General features: G+C 41.8%; 3 protein-coding genes across 6 annotated transcripts in view; all 3 read left to right on the forward strand.

Annotated features, from left to right (window-relative positions):
- The window catches only part of LOC129779831 (uncharacterized), an 81,798-nt gene extending 78,627 nt beyond the window's left edge, over positions 1–3,171 (forward strand). For all 4 annotated transcript variants that reach the window (XM_055787556.1, XM_055787558.1, XM_055787559.1 and 1 more), the window contains exon 6: positions 719–3,171. In XM_055787556.1, coding sequence (XP_055643531.1) covers positions 719–2,233 — 1,515 coding nt within the window. In that variant the 3' untranslated portion in view covers positions 2,234–3,171. The remainder of the gene's footprint in view (positions 1–718) is intronic.
- Positions 3,172–3,639: 468 nt separating this feature from the next.
- Positions 3,640–12,352, forward strand: LOC129773033 (uncharacterized). Its single transcript, XM_055776586.1, has 4 exons — positions 3,640–3,668; positions 11,007–11,661; positions 11,772–12,163; positions 12,211–12,352. Exons 1-4 carry the CDS (start codon positions 3,640–3,642, stop codon positions 12,350–12,352), a joined length of 1,218 nt encoding a protein of 405 aa, XP_055632561.1.
- A 1,968-nt stretch (positions 12,353–14,320) lies between these two features.
- The window catches only part of LOC129775553 (serine/threonine-protein kinase Tor), a 40,032-nt gene continuing 39,332 nt past the window's right edge, over positions 14,321–15,020 (forward strand). The window contains exon 1 of the mRNA XM_055780408.1: positions 14,321–14,966. Within this exon, the coding sequence (XP_055636383.1) occupies positions 14,747–14,966 (220 nt within the window). The 5' untranslated portion in view covers positions 14,321–14,746. The remainder of the gene's footprint in view (positions 14,967–15,020) is intronic.

Consider the following 15,020-nt stretch of genomic DNA (forward strand, 5'->3'; position numbering starts at 1 on the left):
CATGCTATGTCGCTTCTTCATTCCATTTTTTCCAGGACATTGGACTGTACATATAAAACAGCGTTCCTTGGTTGATACGAAACCCATTTCCTTTGTTTTTGAACGATACACATGGGCCTGAGACTTGGGGTTTGAAATAGCTCATTGAGTCCCTTTCAAATGACCAACGACCACTCTTCGAGTTTGGCATGAGTTTCGATTCAATAACGCTCCCAACTCAGCGTCTTTAGGTCTTCTCTCGTATTATTTGTCATATGTCTTGAACATGTTTTACAACAATATTTAGATTTGCAGCTCGAAAAAACTAGTTATTCTATGGTTCAATTCTCAAAATATTCCCCAGCTTTCAGAGTTAAATAAAGTATTAAATTATTTAAATTAAAATATTTTGATATTGGAATATTGTGAATATAGTGATGAAGTATTGAAGTATTAAAACGATTTTTGTGCGAAATAAATCGTGGCATGATGTTTTGGTATGCAATTTTCAGAACGGTTCAGCCTAACAACAGAAAACTATATAATTACATTACATAAACCATCAATTATTTATGTTCTTCAAGCACTTACAAACCATAGAACACACGTAGAAAACTTTTGGGTATTTAGTTCTGTTTAGTGTGCTGCACTCACGTTGAAAGTTGTTACCACTAATGTTGTAATCCATTCGTACAGGCTACGATCTAATTCGATCTCCTCCATTGTCGTATCTTTCCAGAGACATTGTCGTTTAAAGCATAACGGGAACGTGCTGATCGAGATGGTGAACACCGCCAAACCTACGCAAAACGTAACTGATACACGCAATTTGAAGAAAGTGAGAAAGCCATTTCAATCATTCGACTCAGTTTCGCAGGATATCCCCGTACAGCCGGTCACGCTGCACCCGATAGAGATCGTCCCCGAGGTCAACATGATCGTCCAGGAAACGCCATTCGTCCAATCCCCTCCCCACACAATTTCCTTTGGTAGCAATAGCAGCATCAGCAGCAACGATCACCACCTCAGCGCTGTCTCCGTATCGTCCACCCCGTTGTTGAGCCCAGCCGCAACAACCGTAACATTCATCAACTTAACCGAAGAATCCTCTCTAGAAGCACCTCCGTCCCTACCGATGCCCATGCAAACCGACAGCGCCCCCACCAGTGATGATAAAGAGGAACTGGTCGAGCCCACTCCCCGGATGAAGCGATATCAGTGCGAAGCGTGTCCCTATGTGACGGACAGCAAGACCCAATTTTCGTATCATAAATCCTTCCACAAACCACGCGGTGATCCGTACAAGTGCAACATTTGTTCATATAATGTCACCAAAAAGCACCTGCTGATCCAGCATCAGAAGACCCACGCAGAGAAGGTTAGCCCCACAGTACCAACTCCCAGTGTTACGCTAATCCCTCCAACTGGGAATGGTGAGCTTTCGCTGGTTATGGGGAACGAAACCAAATCCAGCGGACTAACCCCAGCGGAAATTCTAGATTTAACCAAGAAAATGCGAGATGAAGTAAGTATAACGCCGGCTAGCGAAAGCACAGCTACGAAGATGACGGTGGACGAAAAGATCGTCTACTACTGTTCGTTCTGCCCGGCACGATATCTGGACGAGAGCGAAATTGTCATCCACCAGAATCGGCACACGCAGAAAGAAAAATATCGCTGCGAACTTTGCTCTTTTTCCACGTGTGACGAATCCACCGTATCTACGCACAACAATGTCCATTCAATACACTACCACAAAGGCACGGAGGAGCTCCGGAAGCACAATATCGAAAGCGACAAACATCCGCGACCCAAGGTTATCCAGGTAGGTACCAAGAAGACCTCCTGGGTGGTTGAGAAAGATTACAAAAAACTCCGAACGGCACCAGCCAAAACGCCCGAACCAAACCTGCCACGTCCACGGAGATCAACGCGATCAAGAAACAACCACCCGATCACTCCGATCATTGAAATCACCAAGGAACCCAAGGTGTACAGCTGCGAGCACTGTGACTACACGGACAGCTCCGAGTGTTCCTTCAAGGATCACGTCAAATTCCACTTCTCGGCCATACTATTCCCGAAGGTGGACAAGTATGCAGCATTGGCGGAGTCGGAAGAACCGTTCAAACTGATCGCCACCATTGACGGGGACCCAAGTGAAACGTTCGAGCTGACCTACGATTCGGATGATTCGGCTGGGAGTAACGCAAGCGAGTGCAACAGTACCGATAGGATAATCATAGAAATTTAAGAAAGTGTGAGTGTGTTGCACCGCATATGCACACATGCGTTTTTTGATATTAGATAGTATAACGCTGCACCATAACTCACGCGTACACACACACATAAATACAACCAGTGCACATAAATTCAACACACCTGAATTATGAATATAAGCAATTTCCTTTAAGTCAAAAAGTGAAGGTTCTTCGTAGTTTGCCATTCAACCAAAATTGGAACAATGAGAAAATCTCAGACAAGTACAAATTGAGTAATTTTTTGTTTTAATATCTTGTGTTAGTAACGAAATTCTAGCTGAATCAAACGTCAGCTGAGCCCTATTTCTAGGTAGCACGCGGATTTAGGGTAGATAAAAGCATGGTTAATTGACTTCCCAGCGATAATAGTATAGAGAAAAAACTAAAACTATAAATTAAATTTATGGGCCTTTAGGGGTATTGTAATTGTATGTAGCTTTTGTTGTTTTTTTTTTTTTGTTAACTATTAGACAGTTTCAGTATAGGTTTAGTTTCAGCACAAATCAACAAAAAACGCTTTAGCGATCGCATTTGATGCGTAACTTGCATGATGCTTAGTATTATCGGTTTAGTGTATCGCGCCAAGGAAGGAAGAAAGCAAATCACGACGAATTCCATATTACCAGTAATATTAGGACCATAATCGGAGCCAAAGTGTTATCAATCAAAATTATTTAAATAGCTTAGAGAATAGGTAGAGCTGGGAGAAGCTGTGTAGGAGTGTAGACGAATTTAAGAGTACTGTTTCGGCTATTGACAAGAAATCATATGTGTCATTCTAGCGTAAGGCGATGTGGAGGTACATGTGGAACATTACGTGAAATAATTTTCGTTTGTACTTGTAAATACGGAACTAGTGACATAAGTTGTTGTTGAATTTGATTTATAGAGGTATGGCGTTGAATAAAGTAGATGGTTATTTATAAAATTATACGTTGTTTATGCTTTGACTCAATAAAGATAATAATCATAGCTCCCATATTCGCTCAACACAAATCACGTGCATATCACGAACATGTTTCCAAATATTAGTTTGGTTTGTGTCTAGGAAAACGGACAAATGACATTTATTGTTTGAAAACAAGCACTAATTGGTAGCTAATTCCACCACGATCGAAACCAAGAATTCCGTTCCGTACTGCATTGCTTGTCCAGGGAACCATTTGCTGTTCCAATACCCAGCATTCTCCAAGATGTCCATTTCTCACCGCAAAGAGTTGGTATTCCAGATGCGCCTATGCTGGAAAATGCTGGAAGTACCAAAGTAGAAATTATACATCCAAGCATAACTGCCGAAACTGTCTTCTAACCGAAACCGCACAACCTGTTGCCAGGAGCTGAAGTCCACTCCAATTGTCATATCTGGTCAAATCCACGTTGATCGTTGACTGTCATCGAAATGCCTGATCGGCCAATCCATAAACCCAGGTAAGTTTGTCGGCGTAGTCTAATCAATCCACTGTTCCGACTTGAAATGGTTTACCTTCTCTTTGTGCAAATGGCAAAGAGTATCCATCTGAGCTCCTAGACTCAGGATCAATGTGCGCATTCATTACAATGAGATTATTCAATACAATCAACCTCCGTCGCAAGAAAGTAGACATCACCGTGTCTTAAATCGATGATGCTTCAAAACAGATTGAGCGCAAATTGAATGCTCCGATTAAATTCCAGTACCACTCCTGATCATGAAGAAAACCACAATACTACATGGGCCTTTGAAAAAATTTTCAACCTGGGCCATTGGGCTAGGGATCGAATTCTCCACGGAGGAAACAGAGATGGTGGTTTTTTCTAGGAAGCATAAACCAGCAAAACCAAAGCTTCAACTTTTGGGTAAACCGATCACTCATGCTATGTCATTCAAGTATCTTGGGGTCTGGTTCGACTCTAAATGTACTTGGGGGGCCCATATTAGGTATCTGAGTAAAAAATGTCAACAAAGAATAAACTTTCTCCGTACAATTACCGGCACCTGGTGGGGAGCCCATCCCGAAGATCTTATAATGTTGTATCGAACAACTATTCTCTCAGTGATGGAGTATGGCAGTTTCTGTTTTCAATCAGCTGCCAAAACACACCTCATTAAACTCGAGCGAATTCAGTATCTTTGTCTCCGTATCGCGTTGGGATGTATGCCCTCAACGCATACCATGAGTCTCGAGGTTTTGGCAGGCCTACTCCCACTAAAAGATCGCTTCAATTTATTATCTCTTCGGTTCCTCATCCGGTGTAAGGTTATGAACCCATTGGTGATCGGAAATTTTGAGCAGCTGATCGAGCTAAATTTTCATTCTGGATTCATGAGCTCATATCATGAATTCGTCTCCATGCAGGTTAATCCTTCTTCGTATATTCCCAACCGTGTTTGTTTTCCTGACTACATCAATTCCTCTGTGCATTTTGATCTGTCCATGAAGCAGGATATCCATGGAACATCAGATTATCTTCGATCGAGGATCGTTCCAACGATCTTCGATGCAAAGTATGGGGATATCAATTGTGATAATATGTACTTTACTGATGGGTCCTCTATGAATGAGTCCACAGGATTTGGAGTGTTCAACGAATTTTCTAGCACCTCACACAGTCTTCAGAATCCTTGCTCAGTGTATATTGCTGAATTGGCAGCGATACACTGGGCGCTGGACAGCGTCGCCTCACGACCTGTTGAACACTATTACATTGTAACGGATAGTCTTAGCTCTGTCGAAGCTATCCGTTCAGTGAGGCCGGAAAAGCACTCGCCGTACTGGTTCAAAAGTCTGGACTTGAGTTGGCGGCTACATGGTTCAAAAGTCTGGACTTGAGTTGGGACTTTATTCGCACCTTCTCCCGACTCATGTCCAATCACTGTTCGTTAGATGCGCTACTCTTTCGTATTAATCTTGCCGACAACAATCTTTGTGTTTGTGGCCAAGGTTACCACGACATCGAGCACGTTGTTTGGTCGTGCGAGCTGTATCTTGTTGCCAGATCGAATTTAGTAGTTACCCTTCGGGCCCGAGGAAGGCAGCCCATGATGCCGGTGAGAGACGTGTTGGCTCGGTTAGACCTTGATTACATGTCCCAAATATATGTATTCCTTAAAGCTATCGATCTTCGTGTGTGATTGTCCTTACACCCTTAGTTTTTCATTTTCCTTTTCCTTTGTGAGAGATCGGATCCCTTCTTAAGAATAAGATGAAATGTAAATACATATTAGATATAAGATAGGTTTAAGAATTGAGTGTGATGAGTGTGATTGAGAGTGTGATTGAGAGTGTGAGTGTGATCATTGTCAATATATCCTCATATCTCCTCCTTTTCCTGAAGAAAATATGTCACCCTTCTAAACTCGAGTCGACCGCGAGTAATCGGTTTCCTATATTATTAACATTAGAATTAAGGAAAAATGTTTATATACTAGTAACAATACAGTAAGGAGTTCGGCTCCTTTAAACCTATGTAACTGAGCCTGTAAAAATAAACGATTTAAATAAAAAAAAAAAAAAAATACTACATGGGCTGAAAAATGCCAGGATTTTTAATGAAAACAATCGTTTTTTGAGCAAAGCTGTATTTATTCCTCAACATAGTTTCCTTCGAGGGGAAAACACTTGATATAGCGAATTTCCAACATTTCGATTCCCTTTCTGTGGTATGAGACGTCTAAGTCTTCGAAATGTGCGATGACTTGCTCATTCGATGTGAATCTCTTTCCCTGGAGCCACCGATTGAGGTTTGGGAGCATATAGTTGTCGCTGAGGGCCAAGTCTGGAGAATATGGTGGGTAAGCAATTAATTGGAATCGTAATTGGTCCTTCTTGGACGTAAGACGTATGCTACGGTGCGTTGTTGTGATGGTACAGAACTTTTTTCTTCACCATATTGGGCCATATTATTTTGTTGTGATGGTACAGAACTTTTTTCTTCGCCATATTGCGCCATATTATTTTACTTTATTTCGGCGGTCAGTTCGTCCAATAATGCGGCATAATGCTCTCCGGTAATAGTTTTTTCCATTCTGCAGGTAATCGATGAAGATTATGCCATGCACATCCCAAAAAAAACGGAGGCTAAAACCTTCCCGACAGTTGGTCTTTTGACCTACTTTCGTGGGTTGTCAACCACTCTGCAGACTGCTCATTGGGCTCAGGAGTTTGGTAATGGATCCAAGTTTCATCCTTTGTCACAAAACATCAAAAGAATACGATTACGCTTCAACAACGCCAAACCGGCTGTCGATTCATCAACGTGCCGCTGTTTTTGGTCGATGGTCAGCAAACGCGGCACCCATCGTGCGTATAGCTTTTTGATATCCAAAATGTCGTGCAAAATGTATCCCACTCGTTCTTTTGAAATGTCTACGGCCTCAGCTAACTCGCGTAACTTCACTTTACGATCATTCAAAACCAATCGATGCACTTGTTTTACGATTTTGGATTCGTAGCCCCTTTGTGCCTTACAGAGCGACAGCTGCTTGTACGACCCATTGTAAATTCACTTAACCAACGATAAACTGTTGTTCTCGAAGAAGCAGAAGTGGAGTAACATTTCGTCAACCACTGCATTGGTTGTTCAGGAGTTTTCCCATCAAAAACAATGTTTGATTAAAATACGATATTCCTCTTTATCCATTTTTATACGAATGCTCAGGTAGTGACACTTAAACAACTATGGTTCTCGAAATGAATCTAGTTCTTTTTTGGTGGCGCCATCTGTTGAAAAACCCCGGGACTTTTCAGCCTATGTAGCACTTGACCCATTCCAGCGTGATGTGACAACATTTTGACTCACGAAAAACAGATTTTTTCTCGTTTTCAAGCATAAATCACACTATTTTCAAAAAGTAAACGTTATCAAAGTAAAATTGGGAACATTTCCGACAAGAATCATCAGTTGGAGAATATTTTATAGTTGAGTTCGCTTGTTGCCAGTCCAATACTTTTATGACGTGAAAACATCTGAGGGGTTCCAAATGAAAGGGGTGTAAGTGACATAATCGATTTCTCTACATCGACTCTCTGTTTCGGTCATAACTTAGCTACAAACATATTCTCAACTGTATTTGACAATGTGGAAAATAGGTCAGAACCTCATCTAACGTTTTTGCAGTTGAGTTATAAACTAAAGAAAAAGTTGATGAAGAGAAATCGACTAAGTCACTTGCATCTCTTCCCTTATGAGCCCCTCATCTGACTTTTTGCGGTTTCCGACTGTTGAACATATATGTTGTATTTTCAGTTCCGCTTCAAAACATACAAAAAAAGATGAACGTAGATTCCATTCTGGTTTTCAAAAAAATCGCAAGTACCTTGCAAAATTCTCATGCATTTTGTGACGTGACTACAACGATCTGTGTGAAAATCAGTCTCCACAAACATTGTCACAGGACAAAATCACTGACCTCCAAAAGATGGTCCTAAACAGGTTCACTCTGGCACTTTCCATCAATGGTTCGCACATGCCTGAATCATCGAATCAGCGAACGATCAACGAATATATTTCAAGAGAGTTTGTATGTTATCGTACAGATCTGTTAAATTGATCTAAATGATGATTTTCACAGCGAAACATACATATGCGTACCTCTCATTTTCGAATTTTCCCTCTTTATTATAACTATCCTTCTTTTATATATAAAGATATGCATAGTCATTTTTTTCGAATTTTTCTAATCATCTCAAATATTTTCCAAAGTACTCTATCATTCTAATTTTGGGTGAAGCCAAACTCAAAAAATATACTGACCGTGCTGATCTGATCAGCCGTTCTCCTGTGATGATATTTTACACGTAAGTGGGAAAATCCTTCTTTTTTATATAAAGACTAGCTGACCCGGCAAACGTTGTTTTGCCAGAAAAAATATTTCTAGTGAATATGTTGGTTGTTAAATAAAAAAAATGTATTGTAAGTGTGTTTAAACGTTTTAACGATCTACATATACGTGAAACGTTCGTTACTCTTGTGTTTGACATATCGAGGAATAGAGCGCCAAGTCGATGACGATTGAAAAAAAAACACAAACCATTCTTTGTATTCCATTCCCGATATTTCATTAACGAATTTGAAGTGAAAAAAGGAATATATTTTTGTCGTAAAGTAGACAAATTAAATGAAGAATATCAATATAAATTTCGTTGTTGCAAATGTATTTGTAGCTCTTCATCGAACCACAGAACTCAACATTAATATGAGCATTGAATGTTTTGCTCAGCTGAGGCGAATATGGCACTGCCGAACGATTTTCCATGTCAATGTCTGCGTTGTTAATTTTTATGAATGATTGTCTGTCTCTATCAGTTTTTAGTCGTTGATATATTGGACATCCACTTAAGGTTGCGGTCGTGTCGTTGGTGAAATCTTTCAGAAAATGCATTGTACATTTTTCATCTGCCATGCAAGGCTTTAAAAGTTTTAGATTACCACACGGTCATGAACCATGTTTGTGGTAACAATATCGAACAATCACCTGACCTGACCTGAAAGCAATTTTAAGTTGTTGAAATTTGAATGAAAATTTTTACTCGATGTTGTTTCAATAGACATGGTCCTGACCCTAACTCAACTATGTATCTATTGATCTTCTTGCATTTCAACCAAAATATCATTCAGAATATAAAATAATTATCAGAGACTATTCTCGTTCTAGATATCTGCAGAGAATGTATTATTCTGCTACACAGAACACACAATAGAGCCATATTTCGTTTAATTTTATTTGTTTTAGAAGCGTTTTTATTTCATTCGAAAATTCATAACAATTTACGCTTCACAGAAATGGAACGCGAAACTCAATGACTGGAATTTTTGAGGAAATTACACTATCGATTTCCTCAGAGCGTATTTTGTCGATTATCCAAATTTAAAATGTGCATATGAGGTAATCCTAATTTTTTGTAATTTTGCCATCAAGCCGAATAAATTCAGCATGGTGTGGAACCGAATACATGTAACGTTGTAATGAATCTCATTCTACATTTCATTCCTTTTTTTTTGTTTGAACACACGTTTTGTAATATCATGACAACGCATGTGTTTAGACCTGGCAATACCAAAGGCTGCGTCGGCGTTGCTCATGATAGCGTCTGGCAAGTGAGTGTATTTTACCTCACACCGCTTCTGATTGTTTAGAATCGCAGTCGTCCGCTCTCTACATATAGTTCGCAATTCATTCTACGTTGAGATGGTGAACGCTAGGAACATTAGAAAAATGAGTACCATTGAAGAAGAAGATGGAGAGTGTCGTTTGAACGGTGGGTGTCAACGATGAACTCCAGATTGTTGTTTCTTCTTCGAATCACAATTTCTCGCGTCACTGTGCAGTCGCCTACCATGACTCCAGCAATGTATTCAGCGACATATGCATTGAATGTATACATGTGTTCTCCAGTCGGTGTTATATTAGAATTGATGAACCTTTGAGGTTATAATTAGTTTTATGCCCAATTTGAGAAAAATAGAAATCAAAATTATTTAGATTTTTTTGCAAAGGACCACCCTAATCGGTATTAAACATATGGTAATTGGTACCCTAGCGGTATCATATATAGTTTACGTTCTATTCTCATGCCTACCAAGTTTTTTGTGCATAACTTCTTGAAAATCGTTCGAGCCATTTCGGAGGAGTTCGACCACGAACATCGTGACATAAGATTTTTATATATAAGATGTTCTGGAATCCACGTTCATCTATTGTTGACAAAACATAGGACAAGGTACCTTTGTATGTTCTGAAACGGGACTGAAAAAACAACATTAGTGTTCAACAGTTGGAAAAAGTCTGGCGGTGTCACAGTCACAAAATCATTTGAATGACAACAAACCATTCTAACTAGAAAAAAGTCTCCTTATACCTTTTCGTGTCTTGACAACCTGAATATAAACATTATTGAACTTAAATTTATCTGATAAACTTAAAAAATGCTCTATTTTTGTGACGTAACAACACTTCAAATTACCAGTTTTTCAAATGCATGTTTTTCATGAATTAAAAAATGAAGCCTAGGACTCCCCACCGCTCTCTAAACAAGTATTTGATTATTCATTCAACTATATATAGACATTGAAATACGGTTCAGTAAATCAGACTTATTTTGATGATCTAAAGTTTCCGCTTCATCGGCGGTGTACTCATAGTCGAATTCAATATTCTTGGACGAGTTGTTATGGACAACAATCTTGGACGAGTTGTTATGGGTATCATTATCAAGGGTATCAAGCTCTGAACTCAATCGGTTTCGAACTTTTCGAGTTTTTGACGCGTACACGTATGAACAGAGGTTGATAAATGACTGGACTAAGCGTACCATCGATACTTCGCGTACCTGCAGGCATAAAATAGACTCCATTCGTGGTCCTTCCTGACCAGTAAATCCTATCCCTACCTCCCCGTGGTGCCGGCTGGGGTACGCGTAGTGAAGATCGGGTAACCAACCCCAGTGGGATCTTGATCGTATGCTGACAGGGAAGGTGGGGCTTCTCTCCACCCCTCCGGAGGGTGAAGCTTTCTCATTCTCTCAATGGACGCGTCTGTTCTCAATGGTAGGAGCGGCACACGACAGCGTCTGACCCGAAGCGGGCGGCTGAATCAAGAAACGTGTTGTCTCGAACATTATAGCTAAGATGACAGCCCCATCACGAGACTCGGTATCGTGGCCCTAGTAAGACATCCTACCTAAAATAACCTACTACGAATACTCAATTAATTACGACTCGGAACATCCGGCATGGACCCAGGCAACGAAATAACATGTAATGGAAGCTTGGTTCCTGGAACTGCAGATCGCTAAATTCCGTGGGCGACCGAATACTGCTCGAGCAGTTAGAACCCCACAAGTTCGGTATCGTGGCTTTGCAGGAAATCTGTCGCAAGGTTGAGAAGGTGTGGGAGGTCCGCGACGGTAAGGCCCAGTTTCACCAGAGCGGTGGGGCTACCAACGAGCTGGGAACGGGCTTTGTAGTGTTGGGCAGAATGTTGGATCGCGTTATTAATTGGAAAGCGATGAACGAAAAGATGTGTGTACTGAGTATAAAAGGCCGGTTCTACAACTGTCCTGTCGTGCACTGTCCGCACGAAGGCAGACCCGACGACGAGAAGGAAGCGTTTTATGCGCAGCTGGAAGCGACATATGACAGCTGTTCACCACGGGACATCAAGATCGTCATCGGGGATATGAACGCCCAGATTGGTAGGAAAGCAATGTACAGACCGGTGATAGGCCCATGCAGTCTACACACCGACACGAACGACAACGGCCAGCGGTGCATCAACTTCGCAGCTTCCCGAGGGCTTGTGATCAGAAGCACTTTCTTCTCCCGCAAGGATATTCATAAGGCCACTTGGAGATCACCTGACAACATACAACAAACCAAATTGACCACGTCCTCATCGAAGGCCGATTTTTCTCAAACATCACTAACATACGCTCCCTGCGCGGTGCGGATATTGACTCGGATCACTACCTAGTACGAGTACATGTGCGCTCAAAACTATCGAGAGCTTACAACTCACGGCAAAACCACCCTCCTCGGCTTAACATTCGGCAGTTAAAAGACCCGCAAGCTGCCGAGAATTACGCGCACCTGTTGGATGAGGCACTACCCTCCTCTGGGGAGCTAAATGCTTCGAATCTCGAAGACGACTGGAGTAAGATTAGCTTTGCCATCGAAGAGACCGCAACCGCGGTACTAGGTGAGGAAACTACGAGCCCAAGAAACGACTGGTTCGACGGGGAGTGCCAGCAAGCGATGGAGAGAAGCAAAACAGCTCGGAAAAACTATCTAAGCATTGCCACGAGGAAGAATTTAGCCAAATATCGACGAGCGCGGAATAAGTTGATCACGATACTGAGGCGAAAAAAGCGCCAGCAGGAGGACAGGGATCGTGACGAACAGAACAACTATTTCAAGCTGATGATACGCGCAAGTTCTATGAGAAGGTGAACCAATCTTGTGAGAGCTACACACCGAATCCAGACATGTGTAGGGACGAGGAAGGAAACCTGATTACAAGCGAGCGCGAGGTGGTCGACAAGTGGCAGCAGTTCTTCGATAAGCGCCTCAATGGCGAGATAGTAGATGGAGTGCCCCCGACCTCCAGGAGATCCAGCGAGAAATCGGGCTGCTGAAGGCAAATAGAGCCGCTGGAAAAGACCGACTTCCGGCTGAACTCTACAAACACGGTAAAAATATACTGGCAACGGCACTTCATTGGGTAATATCCAGGATTTGGGAGGAGGAGAAATTACCGGAAGAATGGATGGAGCGAGCGGGCTCCAGGGGGGCCTGCGCCACTACGGACCAGATTTTTGCCCTCCGACAAATCCTCCAGAAAGGTCAAGAGTACAACGTGGCCACTCATCACATATTCATAGACTTTAATGCAGCTTCTGATACAGTCGATCGAGAACAGCTATGGCAGATCATGCACGACTACGGTTTTCCGAACAAACTGACACGGCTGATCAATACTAACTTGGAGCGAGTTATGTTCTACGTTCGTGTTTCGGGGGCACTCTCGAGCCCTTTTGAATCATGCAGAGGTTTAAGGCAAGGGGATGGACTATCCTGTATGCTATTTAATATAGCCCTTGAGGGTGTAATCCGACGTGCGGGCATCAAAACGAGGGGCACGATTTTCAACAAAAGTACCCAACTCCTGGGCTTCGCAGATGATATTGATTCAATAACAAGAAACTTTGCGACGGCTGAGGCAAACTACGCCAGACTAAAAGCGGAGGCCAGGAGGGTGGGACTACTAATTGCGTCAAAAACCAAGTACATGGTGGGAAGAGGCTCAAAGGAGAAAACAGTGAGCATCCCACGGACAGTGACAGTGGACGGCGATGAACTGGACTTGGTAATCATCCTTTTCATTGACTTTCTCTTGAGTTAATAGCTCAGATTGGAAACTTGTTTGTTGTGTTTGATAGTTTAGATACTAAATAAAAACCTTTTTCATTGAAATATGTGGTGAATATTGGAAAAATTTCTGATTGTCAGTTTGACATACGGTACAATGTACAACCGAAGTATGTCTGTCATGGTACGATGGTACCTGTACAACGTTGTACACGTACAACGCTAGTACAGCTGTATGTCTGTCCATGATATTAGTCAGATTGACAGGCCTTGGTGTAGTCCTACGCTTCTTCGATTATGCCTCCGACATTGTCGACAAAAGATGGAGGGGTAAAGGAAATGCCCACGCTTGCCTACGGAGGGAGTGTCTAAAATAATGCTTTTTCTGTCTACCTGGTATGTTATGGCCCAATGTCCTGGAAAAAAGTTAATGAAGATGGTCGTGTTTCGAGCGACATAGCATGCGCTGCCATAACTATTTCGCAAATAGTGACGTCAGTCGTTGTGTTTATCTTTGATTGCCCACCGCATCTATATAAAAATGCTATTTTCAGGAAGTAATTTATCAATTAAAAACGTACGTTTTTGTAGAGCTCCCGCGAAATATGAAGCTAATGTGTCAGCGTGAAGTGAATAGTTGTGAAATCACGTCAAAAAACACGGATAAAAGTGATATTTCCATGTGTCATTTTCACTCCCCCACGTTCATAGAAACAAACGAAGTTTTATTATTTTGCCGTTATGAAGTTGATTTCGAAGGCTCTCAGTGTCGGTGTGTATGTTGTGAGATAATAATCGTCAATGAATCAAAATTTCACCGAAAATGTTACTGGTGTCGAGAACTAAGCATACGACTGCTCTCTGGACCTTTTTACCACATGAATAATCGAAATGAACCACGAAATAATTGTCATCTGTTAAAAAACAACCAGTTGAATGATTTCATGAGAATTTTGACTCAAATTATCATCCAACCGTAAGTACTTTAAACATTGTTTTGTTTCTTCCATATACATTCCATATTGAATGCAAATAATTACGACACGATATTTGGTTTGCCAATACAGATACACTTCGCCTACTGCTCCACCTCTATATGTACCTCATTGGTGATGGCCCCTAATTGTACGGCAAAACATGGAATGTTACATTGACTTAACCCAAAAAGATTCACAACAATATCCGAATTTGAAATAAAACCATCCGTGTGCACTGCCCCCAAATCGATGAATGGTGTGCGATTGAAAGTGTCAAAGTGGTGCAAGTCCGGAAGAAAATCGCGAAAATAAGCCAGCAAACAATGAATAAATCCGACAAAAAGTGTTGAAAAAGTGCGATTAGCTTTTGCCGCGCCCGTTGCCGGTGGGGTTTTCATCCGAAAAGTGAGCACTGCGACGTAAAATCTATTTTTCACTGTGCGTTGTCATCACCGCTCCCGGGTGGACGGTGTGCTTGCTGCTCCATCTGTTGGCGTCGTGCGATATCGCGTTGGTCGATTGTTTTCGTCCGCTTCGTCGATTGTTTTCATTTCGGCGCCGTCGCGCCCTCCGCCAGCATTGTTTTGATTTCAGCCGGCCCACGAACGGATTGTTAGTAAACAAAGTTGTAAACGCGAGTCGTTTTTTTGTGTTGGTGTGTGCCGGGTGTGGGTTGAATGAAACATGTCGAATGTGGTGCAGCAGTTTGTGAATGGGCTGAAGAGCCGCAATAAAGATGCCCAGAATAAAGCGGCCCAGGAGCTGTCGCTGTATGTTAAGACGGAACTGCGCGAAATGCAGCAGGATGATTTGCTTGCGTTTTTTGACGATTTCAATCATCACATCTTCGAGATGCTGTCCAGCGCAGATACCAACGACAAGAAGGGAGGAGTTCTGGCTATAAGTATGGGAACCGTTCTTGATCATTAGCTCTTTTAATGATAATAAATTCTATTTT

This window comes from Toxorhynchites rutilus, chromosome 3 (genome assembly GCF_029784135.1).
Source record: "Toxorhynchites rutilus septentrionalis strain SRP chromosome 3, ASM2978413v1, whole genome shotgun sequence".
In the NCBI taxonomy this organism is placed as follows: Eukaryota; Metazoa; Arthropoda; class Insecta; order Diptera; family Culicidae; genus Toxorhynchites; species Toxorhynchites rutilus.

What these genes read in the sequence shown, in the direction of transcription:
- LOC129773033 (XM_055776586.1), top strand. Translation starts at nt 3,640, where the DNA reads ATGCCTGATCGGCCAATCCATAAACCCAG. An exon ending in CGGCCAATCCATAAACCCAG is followed by an intron (nt 3,669 to 11,006) that starts GTAAGTTTGTCG and finishes CTGGAACTGCAG; the next exon opens with ATCGCTAAATTCCGTGGGCG. An exon ending in TAACATACGCTCCCTGCGCG is followed by an intron (nt 11,662 to 11,771) that starts GTGCGGATATTG and finishes AACATTCGGCAG; the next exon opens with TTAAAAGACCCGCAAGCTGC.